The following is a 26,252-nucleotide window of genomic DNA, read 5'->3' on the forward strand; positions in this document are numbered from 1 at the left end:
ATTATAGGACTCCCATCGCTCCCATTGAACAGACTTGCAGGCTGAGGCCTAGAGACGGACGGGGATGTCCCAGTGCCCATGCTGGTAAGTGGCAGTTGGGCTGTGAATGCGGGATGCTGGACTGCAAACACAGGGGCCTGTCACCTCCCTGCGTGTCGGTAGTGGCCCCAGGGAGGCCAGAGTGGAGGTCACAGCCCAGAACAGAGTGAGCGTGGGCTAAGGAGCCCTGGGTTGGCCCACATCCAGAATTCTGGGCCTCAGCCTGGACCCCGAGAGGAGCCCCTGGTCCCCTAGTGAGGTTTGCCCAGAGGCCTGAGTCAGGCAAAGGTGTGCTGATACCACTTCTCTTCTGTCTTCTAGTGTCCGCCAGGACTTCGATGTCCCCACCAGCCACCTGATTGGAGCACACGGATACTGCACCCAGGTCGCGGTAGCCAAGGGTCACTGGGCATTGGGCCCTTCTTATCCTTCCTCCCCTCTTCTTTCCTTGCCACCCCCCCCCCAGCCCTCTCCTGGTGGTTTTCATGTGCCAACCTCTCTGTCATGGAGACCTAGAAAGGCCACTCATCTCAGCTTCCGCTCCAGGGGTCTTGCTGTGCCCGATCTGTGTGCTTGGCACTGCAGGGGAGGGGGGATGCCAGGGATAGAGCCAGGTGCTGCACAGCCCAGAGCCCCAGCCCGAGCCCTGGGGACAGACTGGGGGCTCTGGGCCAGCTGGCGCCATGAGGGCCATGAGGGCCACGGCATCCTTTGTATTTGCACAGGGCACCATCTTGCCAATGACCCTCCCTGAACTGTGTGGATCTTCTTCCCCTCCCCAAGCCTCAGTTCCCTTGTTTCTAGAATGAGGAGTTTAGGCTAGACCAATGCTTCTTAAACTTTGATGGGCACATGAACCCCCCGAGAGTCCTGTTGAAAAGCAGGCTCAGATCCAGTGGGTCTGGCCTGGGGCCTGATGTTCTGAATTGCTCACAGGCTTCCCGGAGAAGGTGATGCTGCCGGTCCATGGACCACACTTTGAGTAGCAAGGGGCTACGTGTCCACTAAGCTTTGCCACTGTGTTGATTTTGAGTCTTGCAGCAGCAACAGCCTATTTCCCCTTTCTCCCCCGTTTCAAGAGGGCTTCTTCCTGTGCCAAGGAAGGTTTGAGACAGATGGGGAGCAGGAGCCTTCTCCCCCTTGAAAACCAGATGGGAAAAACTGAACCTATCTGAAAGGGGCTGCACCTTTCTTAGACGCTGCTGCCCCCGAGGTGCAGTATCTCAGAGCAGACATTTCCTCCAAATTCTTTCTCATTTCCTCTGCAAGGATACAATGGGGCCCCTTCGCTATCTCCCTCCAATGGGGTTCCCTCCGTGGTCATCACAGGGAGCCTCTTTTACTGTCACAAGGGCAGGGGTCTTGGTGTTGACGGAGGGCTTTATTCACCCAGGCATGTCTTTTATAATTCAGGGGAAAACACTTCTGTGAACTCTTCCCTCCAGAGCTGATGCTGGGAAAGGCCTCTCCTGGCCATTCCCACATACTGTGGGGCTGTTGCTGCCTGCTGGCCGGCCACGCACGCTGCTCCATCAGGGTGGGTCTAATGGGGCATGCTGCCTGCCCAGGTGGGCTCACTTGGTTCCCTCCCCAGTGGCACAGTGGGCACTTAGCGGCCAACATTCCTCTGGAATCTCTGCGGCCAGGTGGTCCCCCGTGGGTAACAAATGCAGGGAGAGGGAAGGACACCAGGGAGGATGCTGGAAAATGTGGGTGGAAATCCCCTCCCATCGGGGGGGCCCCAGGGTCCCCATTCCTCACAGGAGGGTGGACCCTTCAATGCCCTGCTAAAGGAAGGGCCCGTCCTACCATGTTGATGCAGGAGGCGCTGGCTAAAGGAGGCAGCCAGATGAACAGGACTCCCCGTGTCACTGATCTCTGGGTTCTGGAGTCAGCAGGCTTGTCGGCCTGTGACACAAGTTACAGGGCCCCTGGATACGTGACGCCACTTGGCCAACAAGGCGGGGACAGATCTAGAACCCAGCCTGGGGCTTCCTCGCCTCTGCCTGTCTGCCTCTGCAGTCCTCCTCTCTCCCTCCTCTGCTCAAAGACCCCACCATTGCCCACGAAATCCAAATAAGCCCTAGAGCTGCCTTCTTGGTGTTCACACCATTGTCCGCTTCCTGGCGTTGATAATGGGCGCTGGTTGTGTAAGATGTTATCATTGGGGGAAGCTGGGTGAAGGGTGCACAGGAACTCTCTGTACTATTTTTACAAATTCTTTTGAGTCTATAATTATTTCATAATAAAAAAGTTTATGAAAAAAAATGCCATCTTTCAAGACCCACCCCAATGTGGCTTCTCCACAGAGTGGCTCTGACTCAGCCATGGAGTCCCGTGCCTGCCTGACCCAGAGGTCTCTGAGCTCGTATTTTTGTATTCCCAGTCACATCCTACATTGTGCCTCAGCCGCACAGGGACGCACCTGATCCCTGCCCTCGGCATGGAGCCCGAGGTCAGGAGCCATTCTTACCCTCCAGCAGTCTCCTGCTGCCACTTAGCCTCAGTGAGTGTCTGTGCGATCAAGGTCACACTGAGTTCCTAGAGTCGCTTGACTGGGAACCGCTGGCAGTTTTCCCTGATGGCTGGTGGGAACTCCAAATCCCAGCCCTCTTGTGATCTGGGGCTCTCTCCCTCCTTGCTTTCCTTCCTTTTCCACCCTTTTTTTTTTTTTTTTTTTTTTTTTTTTTTTTTGTCCCCAATCTCCCTTGGACAAGCCTTTCCCCTTTCTTTCATCTACAGGAACTCGTCAATCTGCTCCTGACCGGGAAAGCCGTGTCCAATGTTTTCAACGACGTCGTGGAGCTGGATTCTGGGAACGGGAACATCACTCTGCTCAAGGGCATTGGTGCGCGCAGTGACGTCGGGTTCTTATCTCTCTTCGAGCACTACAACGTGTGCCAGGTACTGGGGCGCAGGGCTACGGAGACAGAGGGGCCTGGCTCCCTAGGACTGGAGAGAAGGAAGGCAGGGAAAGGGAAGCTCCACTCTGGTTTCCAGACCTGGTCACAATTTGGTCCAGTCTCAATCATGGAGGGTTTGGGAAGAAATAGCACTTGGCTGCCATTGAGTTTTAGCATGAAATTCCCGCCCAAAGCCAGCCGGTGCCATGTTCTGGGAAAGGTTGTTTCAAAGGGACTCCTAGGGATTTCTAGGGGAACTGTGGGTCAGAGCAGATGCAGTTGGGGTATGTGTGTGTGTGTGTTGCCCACTCTACTCCACTAATCCCATCTTAACTAGTTAGTCTACAACTACCCGAATTGCAAGTAAGATCACGTTCTAGGGGCTAGGATCTCCGCGTATCTTTTTGGGGGGCCAGTTCCACCCTAACAGGCCACTTGATCTGTTTGCTAGTGTACTGCCCCCTCTCCTTCCTCTCTCCCTGCAGCCAGGGTCTTGAGAAGGCCTGGGCCCCTGGCAAAGTCAGGCAGGGTAAGGTGACAGCATGTCTCTGCAGGGCGGGTGGTTGTTCCTGTCTAGCCTGCTATTAGACCCTCTATGAGCCTCTGTCTTCATGTCTTCAGAGAAGACATTGTTCTCTAGCTGGTTTCATGGTGCCCTTCTGGCACGATCACAAGTTCAGGTTGCCGTCCCGTTGATAATGGGCCATGTGGTGCGGCCTCCGCCCCAGGTCCTGCCCCTGAGGACAGGAAGCCGAGTCCTGGGCTCCACAGACTTGGGGAGAACAGAATGGTAGTGGCTCCCTGATTTGCTGGTGTCAGGAGGGAGCCCAGGAACGCAGCTACGTGGGCCTGGAGAAGTACCAGGGCTCCTGAGCACCCGGCCCTGGGTGGGCTCTAGAAGCATTTGGCCTGAAATTCCATGGGCTGAGAGAGGTTACCTTGGCCAGGCTCATGGAATCCCTGGGCTTACCGTGCATGAGCCCTGGTTTTACTCTTGTGTTGAGGGTGTGGGTCGAAAAGTAAACTATTTTCCTTTGGTCTGTGGAGGGTAGTTGATGGGAACATCAGTTGGGGGTCATCCTTCCCTTGGAATAAAATGCCGATTGAAGAAATTCAGGCCCTACAATGATCCAAATTCTTGAATCCACACAGGAACCCACCCCCTGCCCCCAACATACACACACACTATTATATGGTCGGCTGAAGACTGAAGCTTGTATCTTTCTTGCAGCAAGAGGATGTTTGCTCCTCTGCTTTGGCGCTGCGGGATCTCTGAGAAAGGACGAAGGACACTCAGGCCTTCTCTCTGCCCTAGAACTCACTGAGGACTGGGCCTTTGAAGGAAAAGGCAGAGGTCTGGCAGTAGAGACAAAGCCTGTCCTCCCCCTTACCTCTGCCTGTCATCTCCTCTGTCACTGAACTCCTCTGGACCTACATGGTTGGCCATGTTGGCTGTGGAGGGAATCCAGGAAGCGTTAGCACCCACACTCAGAGCTGGGCCCCTTCCATGGGGCAGCAGCAGTGTGGCCCCAGGGAAGGTCTGGCATTTAGGACAGCTCGTGGCATGGCACCCAAGATGAGACTGTTCCTATAAGGTTTAGGCTTTCTCTCACAGATGGCAGATGCGGGCCCGCCTGTCATTCACCCTGTCTGGGGCTTCTCACGGCAGCCTCTGGCTGGGAGCCTGGTTCTAGGGCCCTCACTGAGTATGTGAGGGCTGGGGGTGAGGGAGGTCCCGTCTGTCAGTGAGCTTATTAGATGACCCGCACTCTGGACGTGTCTGGGGGGAAGAAGAGGAAGCTCTGGGCCAAGAAGTGCACCCTCTACTGAACTAGCCGGCCTCCAGCCCCAGCCTGGCTGTGTGTTCTGGTCCTCCATGGGCTCACCATGGTCTTGCTCATTAGAACTGCGCCTCAATCTCACCACCCCAGAGCTCACTAATGAGCTTACCACCCTCTTCCAGTCCTTCCCTGAAGCCACTGTGACCTCTAACATTAGAGTAGATTGACTCACATCATTCTTTTGCTTCACACCTGTCAGTAGTTTCCCCATCCTCTGAGGCCATTAGGGGCTGAATTATGTCCCCTCACAGATTGACATGTTGAAGTCCTAGTATGAAGAGCCTCAGAATGTGTCTGTGTTTGGAAACAGGGCCTGTAAGAAGTGATTACATTAAAATAAGGTCCTTAGGGTGACCCTTAATCCAGTTGAGTAGTGTCCTTATAAGAAGAGGGAATTCGGAACCAGACAGGTTCAGACGGAAGACCACATGAAGAAACAGGGAGGAGACGGCTATCGGCAGCCAAGGAGAGAGGCCTCGGGAGAAACCTGCCCACACCTTGATCTTGGACTTCCAGCCTCCAGGCCTTTGAGGAAACAGATTTCTGTTGTTTAAGCCACCTGGTCTATGGAACTTTCTTCTGCTGGCCTCAGCTAACTAATGCAGGGACTAAGAGCCCAAACTTAGCATAGCCTACGAGGCCCGATGAGACCTGTTCCCTCCCTTCACATTTTGACTTAAATGTGTCACCTCCTAAGGGAAGCCTGTCCTGACCTCATCAATCCATCTGAATAGGGACTGCTCTCATGGTCCCCTGCCACCTGGTCCCTCTCCAATACAGAATCTTACTGCTTTCTTTCACAGGCCTCCCCTTGGTTTCAAGTGTCATGGTTTATTGCTTTTGAGATGCAAACTTTGTGTGCATTTGAACATCTCTGGGATTTTGAGGCACTCTTGGAATCGCTGACAGTGTCAGACTTTAGCTGCCGGCTTGCTTTCTTCATGAAACAAACAATTATGGTGACTCTGATGGCATCTTAGATTCGGGGCAGGGCAGTGCAAATGTGTCTGTATGATTATTTGATTACTATCTGCCTTCCCGATTAATCCAGGGAGCCCCCCCCCCAAGGACAAGACTGGTCCTGCTTCCTTCCTTGCTGTACCCCCATCACTGAGCATAATGTCCGGGACTGAAACACAAGTCATGTTGAAGGACAGTCACCCTCAGAGATGACAGACAGCAACTCTGCTGGCAATCAAGTGTTCATTCTTTTTAAATTAGGGCTTCTAAGCTGGCAGTCCACAGGGAGGTGTGGGGGCATTCACTCGTCTCACCCCTACAAAAGATTTGAGAATCCCCCTTTAGAAGTGACTCCTAATCGTGCCCTCTGTTCCCCTGCCGAAGGAAAGCCTCAGACTGTCCTGCAGGAAATGTGCCCCCACCCTCCTTCTTTGCCGCGGGCCTTTGGTTAGCTACCTCGGAACCCAGAGGAAGTTAATTTCATCTTTGGAAAATGTCACCCACTTGGAGGGGGCTCCTGAATGAGAAAACTCATTTATAAAATCTCTGGGCAGCTTTCCCCCCCCCCCCCATAATCTTTTGACCGTTTAATAAATGGCAGGCTGCCCTTTTGTCCCCTCTCCTGGAAAATTCAGGGTGGCTGATTATGCAGACGCCTGCCCTCTGGCAGGTTGCACGGCTCTTTTTCCTGCAGTAAATGAGCCCTGGGTCCCTGAGAAGGCTCCCTATTCGAGGTGAGGCCCTCACCAGAAAAGTTTGAGCCCGGAATGGGAGCCAAGTTTGCAGTGGGGTTTAGGCACGTCTGGCCACGTCCTCTGAGGTATCTATTTCCCCCACATCCACCAAGGAGAGGGCTCTGGAATCACGTTTTAATGTCACGAGGGGCTGGGGTGAGGGCCCTACTGGCCAGGTGGGGGTGGGGCAGGGCAGGACGTTTGGAAAATGAGAAAACGGACACCTTGTAAAGATCGCCATCCTACCCCCTGGAGGAGGCCACTGTTTGTGGGCAAGTCTTTCCTAGGGACCTAAGCACAGGTTCCCTGTCCGAGATACCCCAGTTTAGAGTCAGCTCCCAGGAGGGGCTCCGGGGGGCCCCAGGAAGACCGCTCGGCCACTCTCCTGTGACAGGCCGGAGAAAGTATGCCCTTCTCCCCACTGGAAAAATAATTCCCATTCTTTCCTTAATCCGCAGGCTGTGGCTGTAAATACCTGAGCATGCAAACATCTCCCTGGGGCTGGTGGGGATTAGGCCAAAATCAGCCTGGTCCATGGCACGCACGGAGCCGAATAAACCAGAGCCCGGGGTTGGGAGAGGAGCAGCCCTAGGGAGTCACAGGTGACGGGGAGAGAGCTCAGAGAGCCTGATGGGCAGAGCCAGCCAGACCTCTGCGCAGGACTTTGCAGAGGGCCCCTGCTGCTCCTCTGCCCTAAACACTCCCCTGCCCTAAAGCAGCAGCAGTGAGGGTCCTGGGGCATGTTCCGTGCCATCTGCCTTCCCTGAACACCCCTCTGCGGGGAGCTTTTCAAGGGAGTCTCTGATCAGAAAGTCCCAGCTCCTTATCCTTCTCTTCCCCCGCGCTCTTTCCCGAATGCCCTGCTAGTCCCCGGATGGATGATTCTGGGCATTCCTCCCTGGCACCCCCACAACAGACTGCTCTCCCTCTCCCGTCGCCCTGTGGCTCCAAGCCCACCTATCTTCAAGGTAAAGTCCTAACTAGTTCAAGTTCCACTTCATGCATGAGGACCCTCACTCGTCAAACATTTGCTCATGTTGGCTTCTAACCCCTGCCCCTGGTGCTAAGGGCACAGACTGGTGCTTGGGAGGCAGGCTGGCCTCCCTCTTGGTGAGGCTGTGATGTGCTGCAGGAGGGCAGGCAGGTACTGGGTACCTAGCACCTGTTACATAGTAGCCCCCACCCAGGAGCTAGAGGGTGATTCATGCTCCCTGGTTGGCTCATTTGGGTGATGCAGAACCTGGAAGGGGAGGAGAGGTGTCCCAGCACTCTAGATGGGGGACGGGGGTGCCCACGCACGGGGGCCAGCCGCGCTGGCGTGTTTGAGGACTGGTGAGAGGCTGGTGCGGCTGCTGGGTGTGGCTGTGGAAGAACCAGTGGGGAGGTCATCATCTGGGGAGGAGCGGCTGGCTGCAGAGGAGCTTTCCCAGGCAGACTGGGCAGCCCTGTGAGCCAGCTAAGTATGGGAGAGGAAGCAGTGTGGGTGCCCGGGGTTTCAGGCCGGCGTACCTCACAGCGTGACCGTGGGTGAGGGGAAGCCCCTGAGAGAGGCGGGCATGGCTCCGGGGGACAAGCCGTGTCTGTGAGCAGCCCAAGGGACTCGCAGTCTGGTTCAGAGTCCGGGACCCTCCTCTGGTATCTCCGAGGTCAGCCCAACCCAGGTTAGCCGGAACACGCCGGGGCCCTTTCTCTGGGGCTAGCACCGGCAATTCTGTCTGCGCTGCATCCCTCTTGCAGGTGGGCTGTTTCCTGAAGACGCCGAGGTTCCCCATCTGGGTGGTGTGCAGCGAGAGCCACTTCAGCGTCCTCTTCAGCCTGCAGCCAGAGCTCCTGCGGGACTGGAGGGCCGAGAGGCTCTTCGACCTGTACTATTACGATGGCCTGGCCAACCAGCAGGAGCAGATCCGGCTGACCGTTGGTGCGCCATCCCCACCGGCCCGCGTCCTCCTCGGGGCGGGCAGAGAACAACACAGGCCCTCAGACCTGTGTCCACACTGGGGAATCAGAGAGCGTGTGTTGGTGTATCCTCGTACCGGAGGAGCCAGAGCAGGGCCTTGAGAAGCTGGTAGCATTAGAGGTGTACGGTAGAGTTGAGAACTCAGAGTAGGGAGCCCTGAATACCATGCTGAGAAGTTCGGATTTTCTTCTATGGGCAATGAGGAGCCATGGAAGATTTTAGAGCAGGAGAAGGATAGGATCAGATGAGTTTTAGAAAGAATGATGCTGGTGGCTGACGGGGAGCAGGAGGGTGGGGTGGAGACCGGAGGTGTGAGGTGTGAGGAGAGAGCTGTGGTCCAGAGGAGAAGCAGTGGGACAGGGACAAGGGTGGGTCCGGTCAACATGAGAAGCAGAGCAGGTGCTAGAACAGTCAGGTCCCAGGAGCTGGGTTGTTGGTGCTGACCCACAAGTTCAGACCCCGGGCTAATGAGTGTGTGTGTGTGTGTGTGTGTGTGTGTGTCTCTCTCCCGGCCCCCAGACACCACCCAGACCATCCCTGAGGACAGAGACAATGACCTCGTCCCACCCATCGAGCTCTGCATCAGAACCAGGTGAGTCAGGTCTGTCTCTGGCTCTGGAAGCTCACCTAAGTGCCTGGGAGGTATGGTGGCGAGGGTGGTCGTACCCACCGGAAGGAGGGTGGGTTTCGGGATTGCCCCAATCAAGAGTCTGTGGTGAGGCAGGCCTTCCACAGAATGGAAAGGCGCAGGGCTTGGGGCTTGTTTGTACGTAGCCTTTCGTGGTCTCTGTGGCTCAAGTGGAGAAGTGTGTGGTCTGTGATGTGACTGTGTCTTCAGACAGCTTCTGGGGCTGCCCCTGTGGCAGGGGTGGGGGGAGTGCGTAGGTGTTTCTTGAGGCTCATCCTTGCTCAGGGCGATCCCTGGCACCTGCAGTGAGTGCTGTGAGGTCCGGTAAGGAGGGAGGACAGGGAGGATACAGGTGGGAGAGGGGATGGGAGGAGTTTGAGCAGGATGGGAAGGGGAGAGGGCCTAGCTCCTCTGCGGTCCCCAGGGGGTCGCCCTGAGATGGCTTCCTGTGGCAGCAGCACCCTCTGTGTCCGGGAGGAGCAGACCCACTCGTTCTGTTGGTGTGGGTCGGGCCCTCTGAACCCGAGGTGCCCTAGAGCCTCAGACACACGGTGGGAGGTCCTTGACTCTCCTATTCCAGCTCAGGCTCAGGGTGAGTTGGGGCTGCCTTCACTCAGGATCCCACTGACTGGACCCCAGGGCTGGAAACAGTACTCTGGGGGGCTGTGGGGTCGGAGCTCTGGTCCCATTCCCGCACCCCCCACTCCCCTCACCCTCCCACCCCCCCACCCACACCGCCGCCTCAGGCAGGCCCTTCACAAAACCTTTGCGGAATGACTCTGGAGGCCTCAGATGCAGTGGGAGGAGCAAGTTGGGGAGGAAGGAGGTCTGCATTCCAGTACCTTCTGGGGAAGTGCTAGAACTTGCACGTGGTCCGTGGGGGTTCTAGAGTTTGAATCCTTTCCGCTCTTCACCCGTGTGTCCCTCACACTGTCAGCTGTAAGACTGGTAAAATGGAGAGCCCGGCGTGGGGCTGTTGTGAGAGCACCTGTGAGAGCACCTGGTATTCCACCAGGTGCTCTGTAAACAGCTCTCACGGGTAGTGTCTTAGCGACCCCGGGCCGCAGTGTGACCTCAGACGGAACCTCATGTCCCCAACTGTGAAGTGATTAACTTGGGGTGCCGGACATGGATAATGCTGGGGCTCTGACCATCTGCATCCCAGGGGTTTTGCTTGCAGCCTTGGGCTGCTGCCCAGCCAAAGGTTCATGAGCCCTTGACTGGAGCCTCGGTCACAGCGGAAACCCCAGGGAGGGAATGTGGGAGATGCTGGGACATCCTCATTAGACCCCATCTATTCGTCCATCTGTTCATCCGTCCTCCTGCCTGCCCACCGAGCCAGGGACAAAGCATTCTTGTGGGGTCATGTGCTGGCTTTTCTTTCGTCGGGTGGATTAAGGGCCCAAGCAGGTCGCTTTCCTTTCATGTACAAAGGGCCACTCATTCCAGGTGATGAGAGAAGGGCAACACTGGAAAGAGAAGGTGACACTGGCCTTGGCACCCTCCTCAGGACGGGGTGAGAGGCCACAGGGCATCCTTCCTGCAGGTGGGCCTCCCAAGCAGGGCTGTGGACCACACCCTGGGCACAGGCTCCGCCCATCTCCCCGACTCCAAAGACTTTCAACTGTCTCTGTAGGGGATGTGGGGGACCACCGCCTGGGACCTCTCCAACAGCCCCATCTGGAATCACTCCTCTTGTCCCAAGAATGGTTCCACTGCAGGACTCACCAGTACCTCCAGCTCAGGGGTTGGACATTCTGAGCTCAGCCCTAACTGTCCAGTGCTTAGCAGTGACTTGGGGCTCTGTTTTGTTGGGGAGCTCAGTCCAGGGTCATCTGAGCACGAGCATGGGCCGGGAGCATCTCTTCCTCTTCTGTCAGCTGTCTTCTTCTCCCAGGGCTCCTCCCATCCCAGTTGTCACTGTGTGCAGTGAAATGATGGGGGAAAATGGGGTCGCTGCCTACAGCCAAGAGCCATCCCTTGGCCTGGGGCATATGGTCCATAGGCTGAGTCTCTGCCCTGCCCTTTTCTGTCCCTGCTCACTATCAGTGTGTGGCTCTAGCCATGCTTCCTAGTCCTTTGTCACAGATAGAAAATCACACTTGTGCAGCACACAGGGTTCAGAACAACTGGCCTGGCGGCTCTGTGGGCCCAGACTCCACCTAGCCCCTGATGGATGTGGGGATCAGTACTCTGATATACCTGTCTTCATCTGTGGTTCAGCCATTGGGAAGAGTATGATCCTCAGGCTTCAGCAGGCATCCCTGAAGGATATGGTAGAGCACACATCAGTGAGTCCTACCCCCATGGGTTCTGGTTCAGTAGCTAGGTGGGACCTGGGAATTGGCATATCTGGGGAGTTCCTGGGAATTGCTGGTGCTGCTGTCCCAGGACCACATTCAGAACTTCTGGTGCCAAGTAAGGGTAGCATCTACCCCTCTGTGGCCCTTTCTGGCTGTCTTGTAAGTTAGATGTCAGGTGAAGTGCTGAGCCTCAAGCATCTGGGCTGTTGTAATACTCTGGGCCAGGGGTCCTTCCTTGCTGGCCCTGGGGGCAGCCCCACCCCATTCCCCCACCTTCCCCCAGGTAGGAGTATCCATCCTCTGCTAGGACTTTCCTAAAACCAGCTGTCTGCCTCTCTTATGACCTCTACGACCTGCCCCACCATGGTGGGCCCACCTGGGATGTTAATGTGGTGAGATTTTTCCCAGCATCATTCTCAGAAAAGCTAAGTGGGTGAGTGGATAGTGGGAATGCTGGATCCCCCCCTCTCCCTCCAGTACCCATCAGATAACATACCACTGTAATGGGAAACAGCAGGCCCGGCCTCCTGGAATCCTGTTCCAAGGGGTTGGATTACAAAGGCTTTGCGTTTTGTTTTCATCCCAGATTCTCGAACAGCTCAAAGGGAGAAACTTGGGAAAGTGGCCTTCAAGGTCAGTGAAGACCCTGGGGAGAAAGGGCCCTGCCTCTTGGGGGATGAGCCCTGCTGCCCATAGGAGGTCCCCACCCTGACAGGAAGGGGGTACATGTGGCGTCATGGCCTGAACTCAGGCCACATCTCGGGTGATTACCGCAAGATGACCAGACCCCTGGGCCCATCACTTCAACCTCATGGAATCCCTGGGCTGGACTCCATGAAAGAAACAGCCAGATGAGACTCTAGGTTCTTGCTCTGGGAGAGTTCACAATTGAATAGAAGTCAAGTTCATGATCCACTCTCTCCTAATCCAGGCAGAAATGTGCTGCCTACCCTTAAACCTAGCTCTCTTGCCTGCTAAGGACATCTGATGCTCACCCTGACCCAGCACGGAGCATACCACACCCCTGGCCATCTGGAAGCTTGCTGAGGTCCACGGAAAGGCCCTTAGACACTACCTGAGATGGCCCTTCCTTTCACACGTCAGGGTATGCGAAGCGGAGCTCTGTGCCCCAGGCCATACCTTGAGTCACAAACAGTGCAGGTCCTGAAGCTTAGGCTTGCATTGTCCCAGCCCAGGGGAAGGTCACTGAGCGGTCAGTATGATTTCCCGCCACCTGGCTTTGTTACCACAGTGACATTACACAAGAGCGGACTGTTGGTTTTGCTTCTGGGGAAGAGCACCCTAAGTCAAATGATCCCAGGTCCCATGCCATCTCTGCTCTCAAATGTGACCCACGTCTGGACCTCAGGGAGTCTCCCATTACCTACCCTCATGTCAGGAATGTGGGGTCTGTCCACCACCCCCCTCACCACCACCCCCACCCCGCGCAATTCCCGCTGCTCTCTGATCATCTCAGCAAAAACAGACTCATTTATGGTGATTTCCAAACAAGACACACACAGTGACCTCTCGAGCTTCCAGCCTAGCCAGAGTGGGAGAGAATGAAACAGTTGTCAGTGGTCCAGAGGAAAGAGGAAAGAACACATAACCAGGGCCTGGGGCTGGGCCACAGATGTTTCTGTTTGGAGGCTCAGACAAGAAATTGAAAATATAATTTCAGCTGGGAACAGTGCCTTCCAGGGGCTGGAGCTGAGTGCCCAGGTCCGTCAGCTGTACCCCCACCCACTGGGGGAGGGGGCTGCTATGCCAGTCTTCATGCCTCAGCTGACACACTTCTTGCCCAGGTACCCTGTCCACAGTGTCTCTCACCCACCAAAAGAGGGTTTCCTGGGTGCTCCTGTGGCCCCAGCTGATCTCTTCTGATTCCCTGCCCCACAACCTGCACACACACTTGCCTGCTGTGTTCCTCGCCCTGGTTAGGTTCACAGAACACTCAACACCATGATGCAGTACCTCCACTGGCTCTGTTGCGTCACGTTGTATGACCTCCAGAAGGCTTGGTTCTGTTCCACACCTCAGTTTCCTCATCTGTTGAGGGGTAGAAGGATCCCTTCCTCGAGCTGTTGCGAGGTTGAAAAAAGAGAGGCAGAAGCATTTCCTTTCCTTTGGAGACCATAGGGGTGCACGTGCGTGTGTGGGAGAAGGGATAGTCAGGAGGAGGCATAAGGGAAGGGACAAGAGAGGACAAGGGCCATGGGCTGGGCTCTGTGACTGCCTGGGTCAAAGGCAAGAGAGACCGCAGTGTGAATGAAGATGCTTCCACCCTGGGCCCCTGGAGCCCCAGAAGGAATAGCTGCTGGGCAGGGCTGTGTTCATTTAGTGGCACTTGGCCCTGAGTTGTCTTGGAGGGGACAGAGGCCAGTGATACCAGCTCTGTCCTTGAGGGGCTCACAGTCTCATGGGGGAGGGAGACCCCATGACAATATGGCGCTGAGAGAGGACCCCCCACCCAGGCTGCTTGGGGGTCAGAACACACTTCTAGAAGGAGGAATCTTGGATCTGATCCTGAAGAATTGTGGGTGGGGATGAGGGATGGTTGTTCCGGGTGGAGGGCACAGCACAGGCGAATGCCCCCAAGGGAGGGATAGCCTATGGGGTTCATTCCAGAATCTTCTGCTTCCCGTGGCTAGAGTACAGGAAGTGGAACTTGCACAAAAGGATACTTGCCTGGAAGCCCATAGTGAGCAAGAGTTCTGTGGTGTATTTCTACTGGTCAGCTCTGGTGAGAGCTTTAAAACCTGGCCTGTGCCCTTCTCTTTGCTGATACTGGCTCTACTAGGCATCTATCTCCAGGATACACTAGTGTCATCAATGCTGAAAGTCTGTGGAGCGGGCAACCCCTGCTCAGCTGTGGGTTTTGGCCCTGGGGAGGGAAGGGCCTCATTTGTGGCCCTGAGATGGGCCCTCTTTGTGATGCTGAGCCTCCCTGAGCTCCAAGGACCACAGCATCTTCTTGGAGCTCGACTGCTAAGCCAGTGGTCCTCAGCCACTGGGTTATCTTGTGCCCCAGGGACTATTTGGCAATGTTGGGAGACATCTTTTGGGTATCACGGCTGAGGGGAGGAGGGTACTAAAAATCCCACAGTGCACAAGACAGCCCCAGAATAAAAATTAGCCCGCAATGTCAGTGGTCTGAGGTCAAGAAATCCTGCTGGGAACTCTTATGCTCAGCCTCCTGAACTAACCCTGGGAGAGTGAGCTTTCATTCTGCCCGCTGTGCTGTCTGCGGGTCCGTTTCATCCCTGCCCTCCCCCTGCCTGCCCCTAATTGCATACACAGAGCTCTGTTTACTGTCCTTGTAATTGGCCATGGACTTTCCTACCAGGGAACCATTCATCCTCACACAAGCACAGCACCCCCATGTCTCAGCTCTTGCCATTTAAAAAATATCTCTGCTTTGATTTTGTATCAACTGTAAACTACATTTCTCTGCTGTTTCTAATACTTTCCCCCTCATTCGTACCTGTTAGCTGGGTGGGTTAGTTACTAGGGTAAAAAGCCTCGAAACTAAGCATTAACTCCCACCACCTAACTGTAAGATCCAGTGACTGTTGGAATGGCATGGATGTCTCTAGTAGTAGAGAGATGTGACTCACCCCTGCACTGAAGCCAAACCCCATGTTGCCAGGATCTGAGCTGTTTGCAAATGGGGAGCTCATAGAAGGAACTTCTCTCTGCCTGTCAGAGTGCGGAGGGTGAAGGCTGGGAGGGGTGGGGAGGGATGAGAGAAGGGTTTGGGGACCAGATTGAAGTTAGACCTTATGGTAACAAGAAATCTGACGGACTTCTGACTCCTGCCCCACACCCCCACCCCTGCCCATTCTTACCATGACTGGGACAGGAAACCACTCTGGTCTGGGCAATAGTTTTCCCTTTGCAGTCTGGGACCCTGATGCCTGCCTGGAGCTAGGCAACGGGCAGAATGTCGCTCTCATCCACGTCTCCTTTCTGATGCTTTCCCGGGGGTCTGGATTCAGGATATAGCCCTAGTGTGTAAGACTTTGATAAGAAACTTACAGAGGCTGATACTCACCTATAAATCTTAATAGAGCAATAAAAGATTTTAGTGACATGCTTCAAAACTGCAAAGATGAGGAACAGAGAAATAAAATTGAAAATCTCATGTTGCATGGTAGAGTTGATGAAGCCCCAGGTCACATTGCCACGTATTGCGGACGCACTATTGACACACTTGGCACAGTAAGTCTGCCTAGTCCCTGGGAACCCATGGTCAGCACCATGCCTTCCCAGCGGGCCTTACCTCCAGATCCTGCTCAGCTGTGTGACTGAGCGCTGCATCTGTCTTCCCTACTGGCTGCACCTGTAGGGGCCAGCCACCCTGTGACATCATCAGGCCCCAGCATCAAACAGTGCAGGCAGTAGCTGCTTGATGACCGAGGCATGGTCTGACTTCCAGCCATGTTGATGATCTCCAGATACAGTCACATTGCCTCTTCCTCAAGCAGTGACAGACACTTTGATGCCAGTGGAGCCCCTCAAAGTGGCCCAGCCCCGGAGCACCTAATAGATCCCTCTAGATCTGCCCCAGGGCTGACCTGTAGCAGCTCAGGAAATAGTCGAAAGCAAGCGGACACCACAGAATCACTTCAGTCCCCCCCACAGAATCACTTAAGTCCCCCCACCCTGCCAGGGGAGCAATGGCGCCGACCATTTCCATGACTGACAGTTAAGGGGAGGCAGGGTCGGTGGACAAGCACAGGAGGGCTATGTGTCTCATTACAGGTTGTGTTTGGAGTGCGTCTTGCTAAGGTTGGTCTTCCAGCACTTAGTCCGGAGAAAACACCGAGGAATGTGTCCAAAATTTTTTGCACATCCAGACCTGCTTCTGAGCATCTGTGACCAGAAGGCTCTCCTGGGTCCGATGGCTCAGGTGTGAAGGGTATCTCCCAGGCTTTTACACAGGAAGGAAAGGGTTGGTTGTCAAAAAGTCCTACCACCCCATTTGGGTGGGCTCTCTCGCTGTCACAAGGCATCATCCATAACACTGAAGGGTGACACAGAGGTAGTTTGGAAGGACTAGTTTCCTAAAACAGTGTTAACAGTCTTGGCTTGGCAGGTTTTCTCCTACCGTCTATCCGTTTCAGCCTTTTATGCTGAGGATTTTAACAGAAAGATGCAATTCAGCATTAATATACAGTCTGGATAAAAATGTTTCACAACGCAGGGCAGGGCTGCATCTTGTGTCTGGACTGTGACAAACACTAAATTCCCATATTCCTTCTATCCTCACAGTGGGTGGGTGGGGGTCGGAGTTGAGCGGGATAGTAATTGTTCCAAAACAGACGATAGGCCAAGTATCTCCCACACCAAACCCTTCCATTGGAGCAAGACACACAGAAATACCACCACGATTTTTTGTCTTCAAATGATGAGAAATCTTTTGGCTCCTTTGAAGAGGAAGAAGCTGGTCAAAGGTGTGCAAAAAATTCAACAGAAGAAAATACAGTCTTTACAGATGCCAGGAAGGTGCCTATAATCAAGAGGAAAGTAATTTGGTAAGAGCAGAGTGAGTACGAGTTTCGTTGCCTCTGGAAGGCTGTCCCTCTCCATCGAAAAGCCAGAGACATTGGTGCAGCCACTGAAGCAAGGCACGGGTCGTGAAGAAAGACAAAGAGCAGAAGCCTGAGGAAGGAAGGAGAAAGAAGCCCAAAGGGAGCCTGCGCTCTTCATAAAGGTGGAGAAGGTTGGGTTTACAACCAACCACTGCTGAAACGCCGTGGGCCTTCTGAGCGATCGGTCAGGAGGTGTTCCAGTCTTCCCCTGGGAGACCCTGTTCACTTGCCTGTCGAGGCTCCCACCTCAGGCAGCTGGGACTCTCCAAAGCAGAAGCACAGTTAAAATGAGAAAAGCTTCCTTCCCTCCACCCCCTTCTGTTGGCCATTGACAGGTTGACTTCTGTCAGAAGAAAAACATCAGGTTTTGAAAAAGTGTGCTCCCTCCGCTAGCCTCAACATTGCGAAAAGCATTTCAGGAGCCTGGGTTCGAACCCTGCACCCTAGCACTGCTGTTGAGGTAGATGCCACATCTGCTTCCAAAGTTCCTGGATCTCAGGACGGATGTGTATCTCTTCGATACCCAGGATCAGGTCTTGCAGGAACATTCCATCCGCTAGAAATGTGATCCTCCTGGGCTGCTTTAAAAAACGAGTGTGCCGTGTATTCAAGTCATATGCTAGGGCGTGCCTGGATGGCTCGGTCAGTTAAGCATCTGACTCTTAATGTAGGCTCCAGTCATGATTTCGGGGTCATGAGATTCAGCCCTGTGCTGGGCTCCACACTGGACGTGAGCCTGCTTAGGATTATCTCTCTCTGTCTCTGCTTACCCTCCCCCCACGCACTCAAAAATACATAAGTGAATACAAATTTTAAAAAAATTAAGTGTTGGGTCATTTTGTGGTTATCATCTCCACTAACTTTTATTTTGGAATTGGACTGGTATTAAAATTGTATCTAGCCCATTAAATGATACTGCTTCTTAAGACTTCATCAAGTAATTTAAAAAAATGCAAATCTGTGTTTTACTGAGCTGCTTCCAGCCCTTCACTGGCTTCTCGTGGCTCTCAAAGCAAAGCCGAGAATCCTTTGGAGGCTCCCAGGTCCTGTGTGGTGCCTCCTTGCCTGCTTCCTGCCGTGGGCCACACCTCTCTCCCGCCTTCTCTAGGCTCCGGCACCTGGAACCCTCCAGGATTCTCCCTATCTGGATCTTCCCATGTGCTGTCAAGTCCACCATGAGGCACCCTGGGAGGTGGCTGTGTCCTCGGGCACGTGGACCACACCCATCAGCTCAGGGCCCTGCAGTGCTAGGCACACAGCAGGCTCTCGATAAACACTTGTGGCAAGAACGAATGAATGAACGAATGAATGTCCTGCCCCTTCTATCTTCTCCTGGGCTCCCTGGGGTCCTAGGTATGTTTGTGTTTCATGGGGGCCTGGTATATAGGTTTGTGTGTGATGTGGAGAGGCAAAGTAGGGAGGTTAGAACCAGAAATCCTCAAAGCCCTTAAGACAGGACCTTCGGGTAAGTGAGGGCAAGAGATGGTTCCCGTGTGGGCCTGGGCAGCTCTGACTCTTTACCTGCTACTCTGCTTGCAGGTGGAAGGGGGCAGCGGTGAACTGGAACGGCTCAGACCCCATCTTGTGACCCTTCCTGTGGGTAAGCCTATGGCTCCACCACTCATCACTGGGGGTGACACCTGAGCCCCAGGCCTCAGGGACAAGTCTCTCAGAAGAGTGTCACCCCACTCTGGGCCAGCAGTGCTGCAGAAGCATCCAGAACCTTCCTGCCCCTTCCATGAAGGGCCCCCAGGACTGTGATGAGGGCCTAGAGTGCTGCTTACGGCTCCCTCCCAGCTGAGCCATGACTGCCAAGGATGGGACTGCCTGTGTGCTTTTTGTCTGCATCCCTCCCCTGCTCCCCACTGGGCCACCTGTCCCCTCGTCAAGCCTGTGATACAGTCAGCCTGGGCACCCTGAGCTCCTTATTTCTGGTGGTTGGCGTTCTATAAAGCAGGAGTCAAACCCCAGCTGAGGAGGAAAGAATCGTTTGTTCTGTTGTGGCAAAGGAAGCCTGAGGTTTGCATGGTTCATGGCTGGGGTGGGAACAGGGATGGTCGCCCAGGGCCCTAGAGACCTGTGGGTAAGAGGTCATCTAATGGGGGTCTCTGCAAACAGGCGATGCCTCTGGTCCAGTAGTGTCCCTGCTGGGGCTTCTGGTCTAGCCTGTCTTGTCTGCGTCGGCCCCAGGCCTAAGGCACCAGGCTTTGTAAGCTGTGCTGCCTAGGGCAACACCGGCCCCCTGGGAGCCTGTCTCAGGGCAAACCTGGATCCCTATAAGGCCCTAGGAGGATGGTCATGTGGACCTGGCCAGGTGGATATGGGGAAGAACCTTCTAGGCAGGGACCTCTTGCCACAGAGGGCAATAAGATGAGAATGAGCCAAGGGACCCCCAATGTGGGTGGGCAGAGCCTGGGAAGGCCCTCATGTTCCAGAGCAAGAGGGGATAGGTATGACTGGGAAAAACAGTCACTCATAAAGGGAAATTTGCACAGTTGCAGCCTCCCTGATTCCATGGGCTTGCATCCTACTGGTCTTCAAACGGAATGTGACGTTAAGGACTGCTCTGTAATGGCTCCCAACAGTGGTACAGAGCAAGGGCACCCAGAGGCAGAGCACTGGCCTCCAGGAGCCTCTGTCACCAGCCCAGCCACGTGAGGGGCCAGGAGCAGCATGAGACCAAGCGCGCAGGAGCGCGGTCCATTGCTGGCCCCTGCTCGGGCCGGGCCGGAGCTCTGAGCAGGCCCCGCAGAGGTGGGTGTTTGCATGGAAGGACCGGGGAGTGAGCTCTTCCCGTGTCTGTCTGCCCTGGCCCAGGGAGCGGCCAGGGAGAGCCCTAAATGCTGAATGGTGGCTGGTCCCCAGCCTCTGTGTCCCATCCCTCCCCTAACCCCCATCCCCCCACCCACCCCCGTGCTCAGGACCAGAGCAGCTCAGGAACTGTCTTACCTCTGCAGCGCTGGCGAAGAGGAGACCCCTTCTCTTTATATGCCAGGCATTTGGTGGTGACAGCTCGAGGGCCTGTTTTGCACTCTCGTGGGCTGGGCACAAGTCGTGGCCGGATTGTTGTATTATCTTATTGTGGGTCTTTGGGGAGAAGCAGGGAGGAGCCGGGAGGGAAGTGAGAGGGCAGGGCGCGCTTTGTCTAAGCTGTGTGGAGGCCCCGCTGGGGTTTGCTGTGTAAACTCCAGTGGCCATTCACAGCAGGCGTCCCGCAGAAATGCTTCCTATATGTCCCCGAAATGTTTATGCATTTGTTTTCCTTGGCCAGAGACAGGCCACTCCAGCTGAGCCCTGGTGGAGGAAGTCAATTTCCCTGTAGCAGGCTTGTTTATCAGCCTGGGAAGGAAAAGTGTGTCTTTTCAATGAAACTCACTTAACCTCCTGACCAGGGTCCTGTTGGCAGGGCTGGAGAAATCAAAATATTCCCAGCGTTGCTTGAAAAACCCAGTTCAAACATATTATAGAAGCATTTTTTTCTAGAAGCCAAGATGCAGGTGCATGCATGGTTTGACACCCCGTGCCTGGGGTTTCCTGGGACACAAGACAAGCAAAGCCGCAGCACCACCATCTCCCAGGTCTGGAAGTGAGAAGACCCACAGCACGGCCACCACCTCTGCAAGAATGAACCAGAGGCGAGTGCCTCCCTGCTGGTGGCTCTTCTCCACCGGAGGCACAGAGTTTTCTAAAGAGACTGTGGGTAGGTATCAACAGGTCCCGAGCCTCTCTCCCAAATGATATTAAAATCTTTGTGTTCATGTACGTGTGTGTGATTTTCCAGGGAGAGGGTCTGTTTGACTTTGGCTAATACCTTCCTGAATTCCCCAGGAAAAAGTTAAGAGTCCTAGAGTTGAGTGGCTGCTGCAGACCGACCTGGGCATGGCCACCCCATCAGGGCTGGCACGTGGGCCATGGGCTGGCACGTGGGCCATCGGCCGGGTTAGCGAGCCAGAAGGTGTCAGTGAGGTGCAAATTCTTGGTCTCTGGAGACAAGAGCAGGTCGATCCCGCTGCCCTTGTGGCAGTAAAAGAGGTCTCAAGGCCACTCAAGCCGACACTCTCCCCGATTAGTGCAAACTGCCCTGCCTTCTGTGCAGGCCTCCCATTACTGGGGACTGCCCCCCCAATCGGATGATTCACACTCTGGTACCTACTTATGGTGGCTCCCGGTACCGGCTTCCACCCAGCTTCTGAGGCAGTTAGCCTTCTCTTTCCCCATTGAAGAAGACCCAAGGCTTCCTTCTGGAAGGAAGGATCCACAACTAAACCATGCAAAGGCCCCGCACCTCTCTGCCTTCCCGGTTCTGGAGATCACATCCTCCCCCCTCAGCTTGCCTGTCTGCTCAGACCCTGCTGTCAGGAACAGCAGTGTCTCCTGTCCTCAGGTGGGAGTCAGGGACCATCCCACACTGCAGGTGCACTTGGCAAGCTTTGAAGCAGCTTTCGGGAAGTCTCCCTCACCTGGCTTTAGGAGAGGAGATACAGACCTCTGGGCCCCATAGCTGGGGGAAGGGACCCGAGGACAAAGAATTCCTCAATAGCCACTGGCCTCTTCCAGGGCCAGCCTCGTGCTTTCGTCACCTTCCTCCACGCCAGGGCACGTGCTGTGCTAATGGTGGCTGAGCCATTTGCACCCCATTTCTGTAGGTTCTTTGTGGCAGTGGCACAGTAAGAAGAGCAGCTTCCAGAAGAACCACAAGGATTCCCTGGGGGTCAGAGCTGGGCCAAGGCTTTGTGGGGGTGAGTGTTGGGGGATATCCTCAGGACCCCAACCCAGTGCTTATTTCTGAGTGAAGGGAAGTTGGGGCCGGGGGCCCAGCCTCCCGGGAGGGCTGGGGCTGGTGAAGGACCCATCTTCTGCTCCCCCAGGCTGTTGACTCTGCTAAGCCCACAATGGCAAGAGGAGGACTCTTCTGCTAGCCTTTTGGCTCTGTGTGTGGGCCTTAGACCAGCAGCATCAGTAACACTTGAGAACTTTTTAGAAATGCAGAATCTCAGGCTCCACCCACACCCCCGTCTACCATTCAGAATCTGGACTTGAACAAAACCATCAGGTGAATCAGGTTAAAGTTGGAGACAGTTCTGTTCTAGAGCCTCGGACTTCGTGGGGGTGACAGAGGGAGTCCCCGTGAGGAAGTACTGAATGGCTGGGTGGGAGTAGCAGGACCAGAGGCCTGAGTCTAGCCTTGACTCATGACCTCCTGCTTGTGTGACCACCAGCACCTGCCCTGAGCTCTCTGGGCCTCCGTTTGCTCCTCTGTGAAATGCCCACCTCAAGGGGCTGTATTGAGGCCTGAGGGAGTCCTTGCGCAGTGAGGTGTGGAGAGCAGGGCCTGGCACGTCTCAAGGACTTGCTAAGTGTTTGCTCTTAATGTTTCTGGTGGGGGTGGGGGAGGATCCTTGGCAGTGGTAGCATCTTACCTTGGCCTTGAGGGATGGGCATAGCTTTGCCAAGTGGAGAACTGGACGGAAGATCATTGCGGGTGACATGGTGAGGTGGGGAGAACTGAGAGACCATGAAAGGCCGTGAGGTCTGTGAGTCCCAGAGGGTCAGGGGAGGAGGCACAGAGGGGGAGAAGGCCTTGAATGTTGGGCTCTCTGCTGGGGCGTGTTCCCAGGAGACAAGGTCTGCTCAGAGCTTGACTCCAGATCTTTCCCCCTGGCCAGCAAGCGGGTGTGGAGGCAGAGGCAAGGGGCACATTGAGGGGCTGCTGCTCTGATCCCAGGAGAGGCAGGGGGAGGGAGAGGCCAGGAGATGATGGAGGTGACTGATGCTGATAGCCTTTTGCCTTCCAAGGCCCCGTGGATGATCCTCTCTGGTCACGGAGCCCTTTTGGGAGCCTAACCTTGCAGGAGGCCATCAAACTGCCAAGCCTATTTGCAGGTACTTCTCTCCACCCGCCAGAGTCCTCCCTACTCCCTAATCATGCCCTAATCCTCCTGGGGCTGTGGGAGCTGTAATTACCAGGCAAAAATGTCAGGCATTTGCGATAATAGAGATTGCTTAATGCAGGCGGAGGAGCAGGCTGGCAGGTGGGCAGGGGAGGGGGGCAAGCAAGGCTGCCCGTGGGTCAGGGTGGCCCACTGCCAGTGCCTGCACGGAGCGCAGGGATGTCGCTCCGGCAGACTGGCTCTGCACAAGAGAGGACCTTTGGCCCACGCTGGTCAGGGGCTCAGTGGTCCCAGCAGCCCACCATGGGCCTTTCCTGCTGTCTTGGGATGGGACCGAAGTGCTTCGTCCAAATGTCCCTTTTGCCTTCCCCGGAGATGCCTATCCTATGTCCTGGTCCCTGGGAAATCACTGAAGGCCTTTGCATTGTAGTTGGGGAAATCGAGGCCCAGATAGGAATTCTTAGTTAAGATCCCTGCTGGGGCATTTCTCATTCAATGAAGGGTCTCTTGGAGACCAGACCACCAGCTGGCCTTTGGGCTGAAGGGAGTACATCTGATGGGGGAATCTAAGGGGGTGACCAACTGCCTGTCATTCTGCCTCCCACATTGCTTCCTCCTCCTCCAGCTCCATACTTCACCCACCCCCAACCATAGCAGCTTCCCTGAGAAACCCTGCACTGCCTGAAGCCTTTGCTAGTGCTCTTCCCTGCACCTGGGTCCCTGCCCTCTGGCTGCCTGTGACCATCTGCCAAATCCAACCAGACCCTCAAAATCTCCAAGGCCCCTCCTCTAGGAAGCCCTCTGGGATTATCTAGCTGAAAGTGCAGGCCCAGTCCTCAGAATAGCCTCGAGCAGCTTCTCTCTTACCACCCAGATCCCAGTTGGTGGTCCGCACCCAGCTACAGGTTTCACCCATTCCCCCACATTTGTACATGCAGGTGCGCACACGTGTGTGTGTGTGTGTGTGTGTGTGTGTATACCGCCCCTCCCCACCCCAGCCCATAGCACCCTGTTTCCTTGTCCCTTGTCTTCCCTTCCCTCCTGTATCTGTCCCATCCTGGGGGGATGAAGCCCAAAGTTCATTCCCCACCTTTGAAGAAGCCCCTCCCCACCCTGGCTCCAGGCATAAAGCCCCAGTCACTGGGTACTGGGATGGGGAGGCATTGCCCAAGGTCTCTAAACTGTTGATGCCGGGTGTGGTTTTGAGATTAAACCTGGCGCCTTTCCTGTGGCCCTTGATAAGGGCAATTCTGGGTGCTTATCTGGCGTTTTATGGTTTAAGGCCCCTTGACATGTGTGAGGTTCAGCAAAGTCCCGCCTCCCTGTGGAATGGAGCCCATCTCCATGACAAGCCCCCAATTCCTTGTGTCCTGCCTGGGTGTCCACTGCGAGTACTCTCCGGGCACTGGAGACACTGGTTGTCGGCACCATCTCTGGGCCCTGCCTCTCCTCCTCACCCCTCCCTTGCTCCGGCACTGGGGCTGAACCCGAGGGGTACTAATAATAACGACGGCAGGACAATTGTATAAATACACTGTGCTATGCGTGGGAACCTTACTCTAAGGAAGGATTGTTCTGTTATTGATTTCCTGCCTCGATGTTCTCCAAAGTCCTGGGCTGAGATCTTCCTTGGATTGCATTCGGGGTATAGGGCTCAGACTAGGGGTACTTGTATGGGCTGGAGCAGTCAGGGGAGCTTCTTAGATGGGAGAGGATTGAAGCTGAACCTTGAAGGAGTGTAGGGGAGGAGGAGAGGCAGAGGTATCCCAGGCCGATGGGCAGGGGCCTACGTGCCCCGGGGAAAGGGGCTGGGGCATCTGTATGGCGGGAAGTTAAGGTATATCAGAGCCGAAGGGCTTGCATGCCAGGCAGAGAGCTCACGCTGTCTCCTGAGCCCTGGGTAGCCGTGGGAGGTTTCAGAGCAGGGCAGAGGGGGTCCTGTGCTGCTTTAGAAGACTGTGCTGCAACAGGGGTACAGGGCGGCCCAAAGGGTGATGCCGACCTCTGAGCTCGGGCCCCAGGGAGAAGCAGCAGTGGGAGATCGCTTGCATTTCAGTGATTCAGCTGAGGGAGCAAGGTGGGGGGCCCATGGACTTGGAGTCCAGGGCCCTCTCTCCCCTGCTTCCTGGCAGGCAGACCTCGGCCTTGAGCAGCCAGCCCCTGTGTGCGCTCCCCTGTTGGCACCGGTGGCCGCCGCTCTCCTGGGAACAGTCTTTGCAAAACATCCCTACCTCCTGATGAAGGCTTCCTCCATCTCCTGTCTTGGCAAACCATGAAGGAGGGGGCCTCAATGTGAGGAAGTACCCAGGCCTTTGTTCTGGACCCGGCTACGGCTGGACCCACTGCCCATTGTTTTTGAAGCTATTGGTGACCTTGGGCCAGCTGGACGGGACCAGCTGGCTCCCTTGGGCCTGGTCACCTCCGAGAGCACATGGAAGACAGCCAGGCTGGCGGGATAGTACCCAGTCCCTCATTGGCCTTGAGAAGGTCCCCTTCCCATGGGGTGCCCCATCTGTGCTCTCAGAGCCTGGGACCCCTAGCTTGGTCATTTGGGGTGCTCGTGGACCTTAGGGAAACTGCTCATCTCCTGGGGACCAGGAGTCTCTCAGGCAGGAAAGCACACAGAGAGCTCCAAGCCCTTGCCCCGAGACTCGTGCTTCTCCCACATGCGCTATTGCTGTGGCCCTGGCTCTCCCGAACCTGCGTGTCAGAAGTCCCAAGCTGTTGTCGGCTGTGCTCTCCCTGGGTTTGGGGGATCCCTGCTGTACCCACCAGGGGGTGTTCACCATAAGACAGGAGACTGCAGCCTGCCAGAGTGGTTATAAACTTGGACCTAGACTTTGATGACCCAGGTTTAGATCTTAGTTCCCACGTCTCTGCTGTGTCACCTAAGTTAAGTGACAAAGAGCACAAAAACAAAAAAGAACAAAACATTTTCCCTCCCTGTAAAATGGGAATAATCATATCCTGTGTTTCTTCAGGTTGGCGTGGGGAGTGAGTGCACAGTGCTTGGAACAGGGCTTGGTGACCCAGTCTGTGGGCAGCATACATCGGCTCTTCTACGGGGAGCTGGATGGGAGGGTGCAGGAATCGGGGTGGGTTGAGCTCCTTGAGAGGCAATAAGCGTGACTGTGTGCAATGCTGTGACACAGGGAGGCCACCTCCACCCCTGGAGGTCAGTTCCTCTTCCCTGACGCCGCCCGCCCCAAATGGCAGTCCCTCCTCTCCTTTCCCCAGCTCTCACTGGCCCCACAGCAGCTCCTGGCTTTTCTCTCTGGCTACTCCATATGGCACTCCCTTTCTGCTCTGGGCTTTGGTCCCACTTTTGTAGAATGAGGTAAGCAGAGCAGTGACTGCTCCCGAGATGGAGACAGAGCGTCAGACACTGTGGGCAGCACCTGC

The 26,252-nt window shown here is 55.3% G+C and overlaps 1 protein-coding gene and 1 long non-coding RNA gene across 8 annotated transcripts in view; one reads left to right on the plus strand and one right to left on the minus strand.

Annotated features, from left to right (window-relative positions):
• MINDY4 (MINDY lysine 48 deubiquitinase 4) overlaps positions 1-26,252 on the plus strand; it is a 116,957-nt gene that overhangs the window by 81,135 nt on the left and 9,570 nt on the right. The window contains exons 14-21 of one of the 7 annotated variants that reach the window (XR_009352917.1): positions 361-424; positions 2,782-2,943; positions 8,215-8,395; positions 8,954-9,026; positions 18,499-18,559; positions 20,443-20,659; positions 21,606-21,698; positions 22,756-22,842. Coding sequence is in view for 3 of the 7 variants with exons in the window: in XM_059171483.1 (XP_059027466.1) it covers positions 361-424; positions 2,782-2,943; positions 8,215-8,395; positions 8,954-9,026; positions 16,130-16,283 (634 nt within the window). In the remaining 4 variants the exon portion in view is untranslated. Of the gene's footprint in view, positions 1-360; positions 425-2,781; positions 2,944-8,214; positions 8,396-8,953; positions 9,027-16,129; positions 16,284-16,802; positions 17,776-18,498; positions 18,930-20,442; positions 20,660-21,605; positions 21,699-22,755; positions 22,843-26,252 lie in introns of those variants that run through there. The other 6 variants (XR_009352916.1, XR_009352918.1, XR_009352919.1 and 3 more) reach the window with 6 other exon arrangements.
• LOC131829583 (uncharacterized) lies at positions 13,636-20,180 on the minus strand. Its single transcript, XR_009352920.1, has 4 exons — positions 19,909-20,180; positions 15,648-16,877; positions 15,214-15,372; positions 13,636-15,088 (listed from the first exon to the last, which is right to left on the minus strand). It is a non-coding gene; the product is annotated as an uncharacterized LOC131829583 (long non-coding RNA).

The sequence above is a fragment of the Mustela lutreola genome, chromosome 4, assembly GCF_030435805.1.
Source record: "Mustela lutreola isolate mMusLut2 chromosome 4, mMusLut2.pri, whole genome shotgun sequence".
NCBI lineage: Eukaryota > Metazoa > Chordata > Mammalia > Carnivora > Mustelidae > Mustela > Mustela lutreola.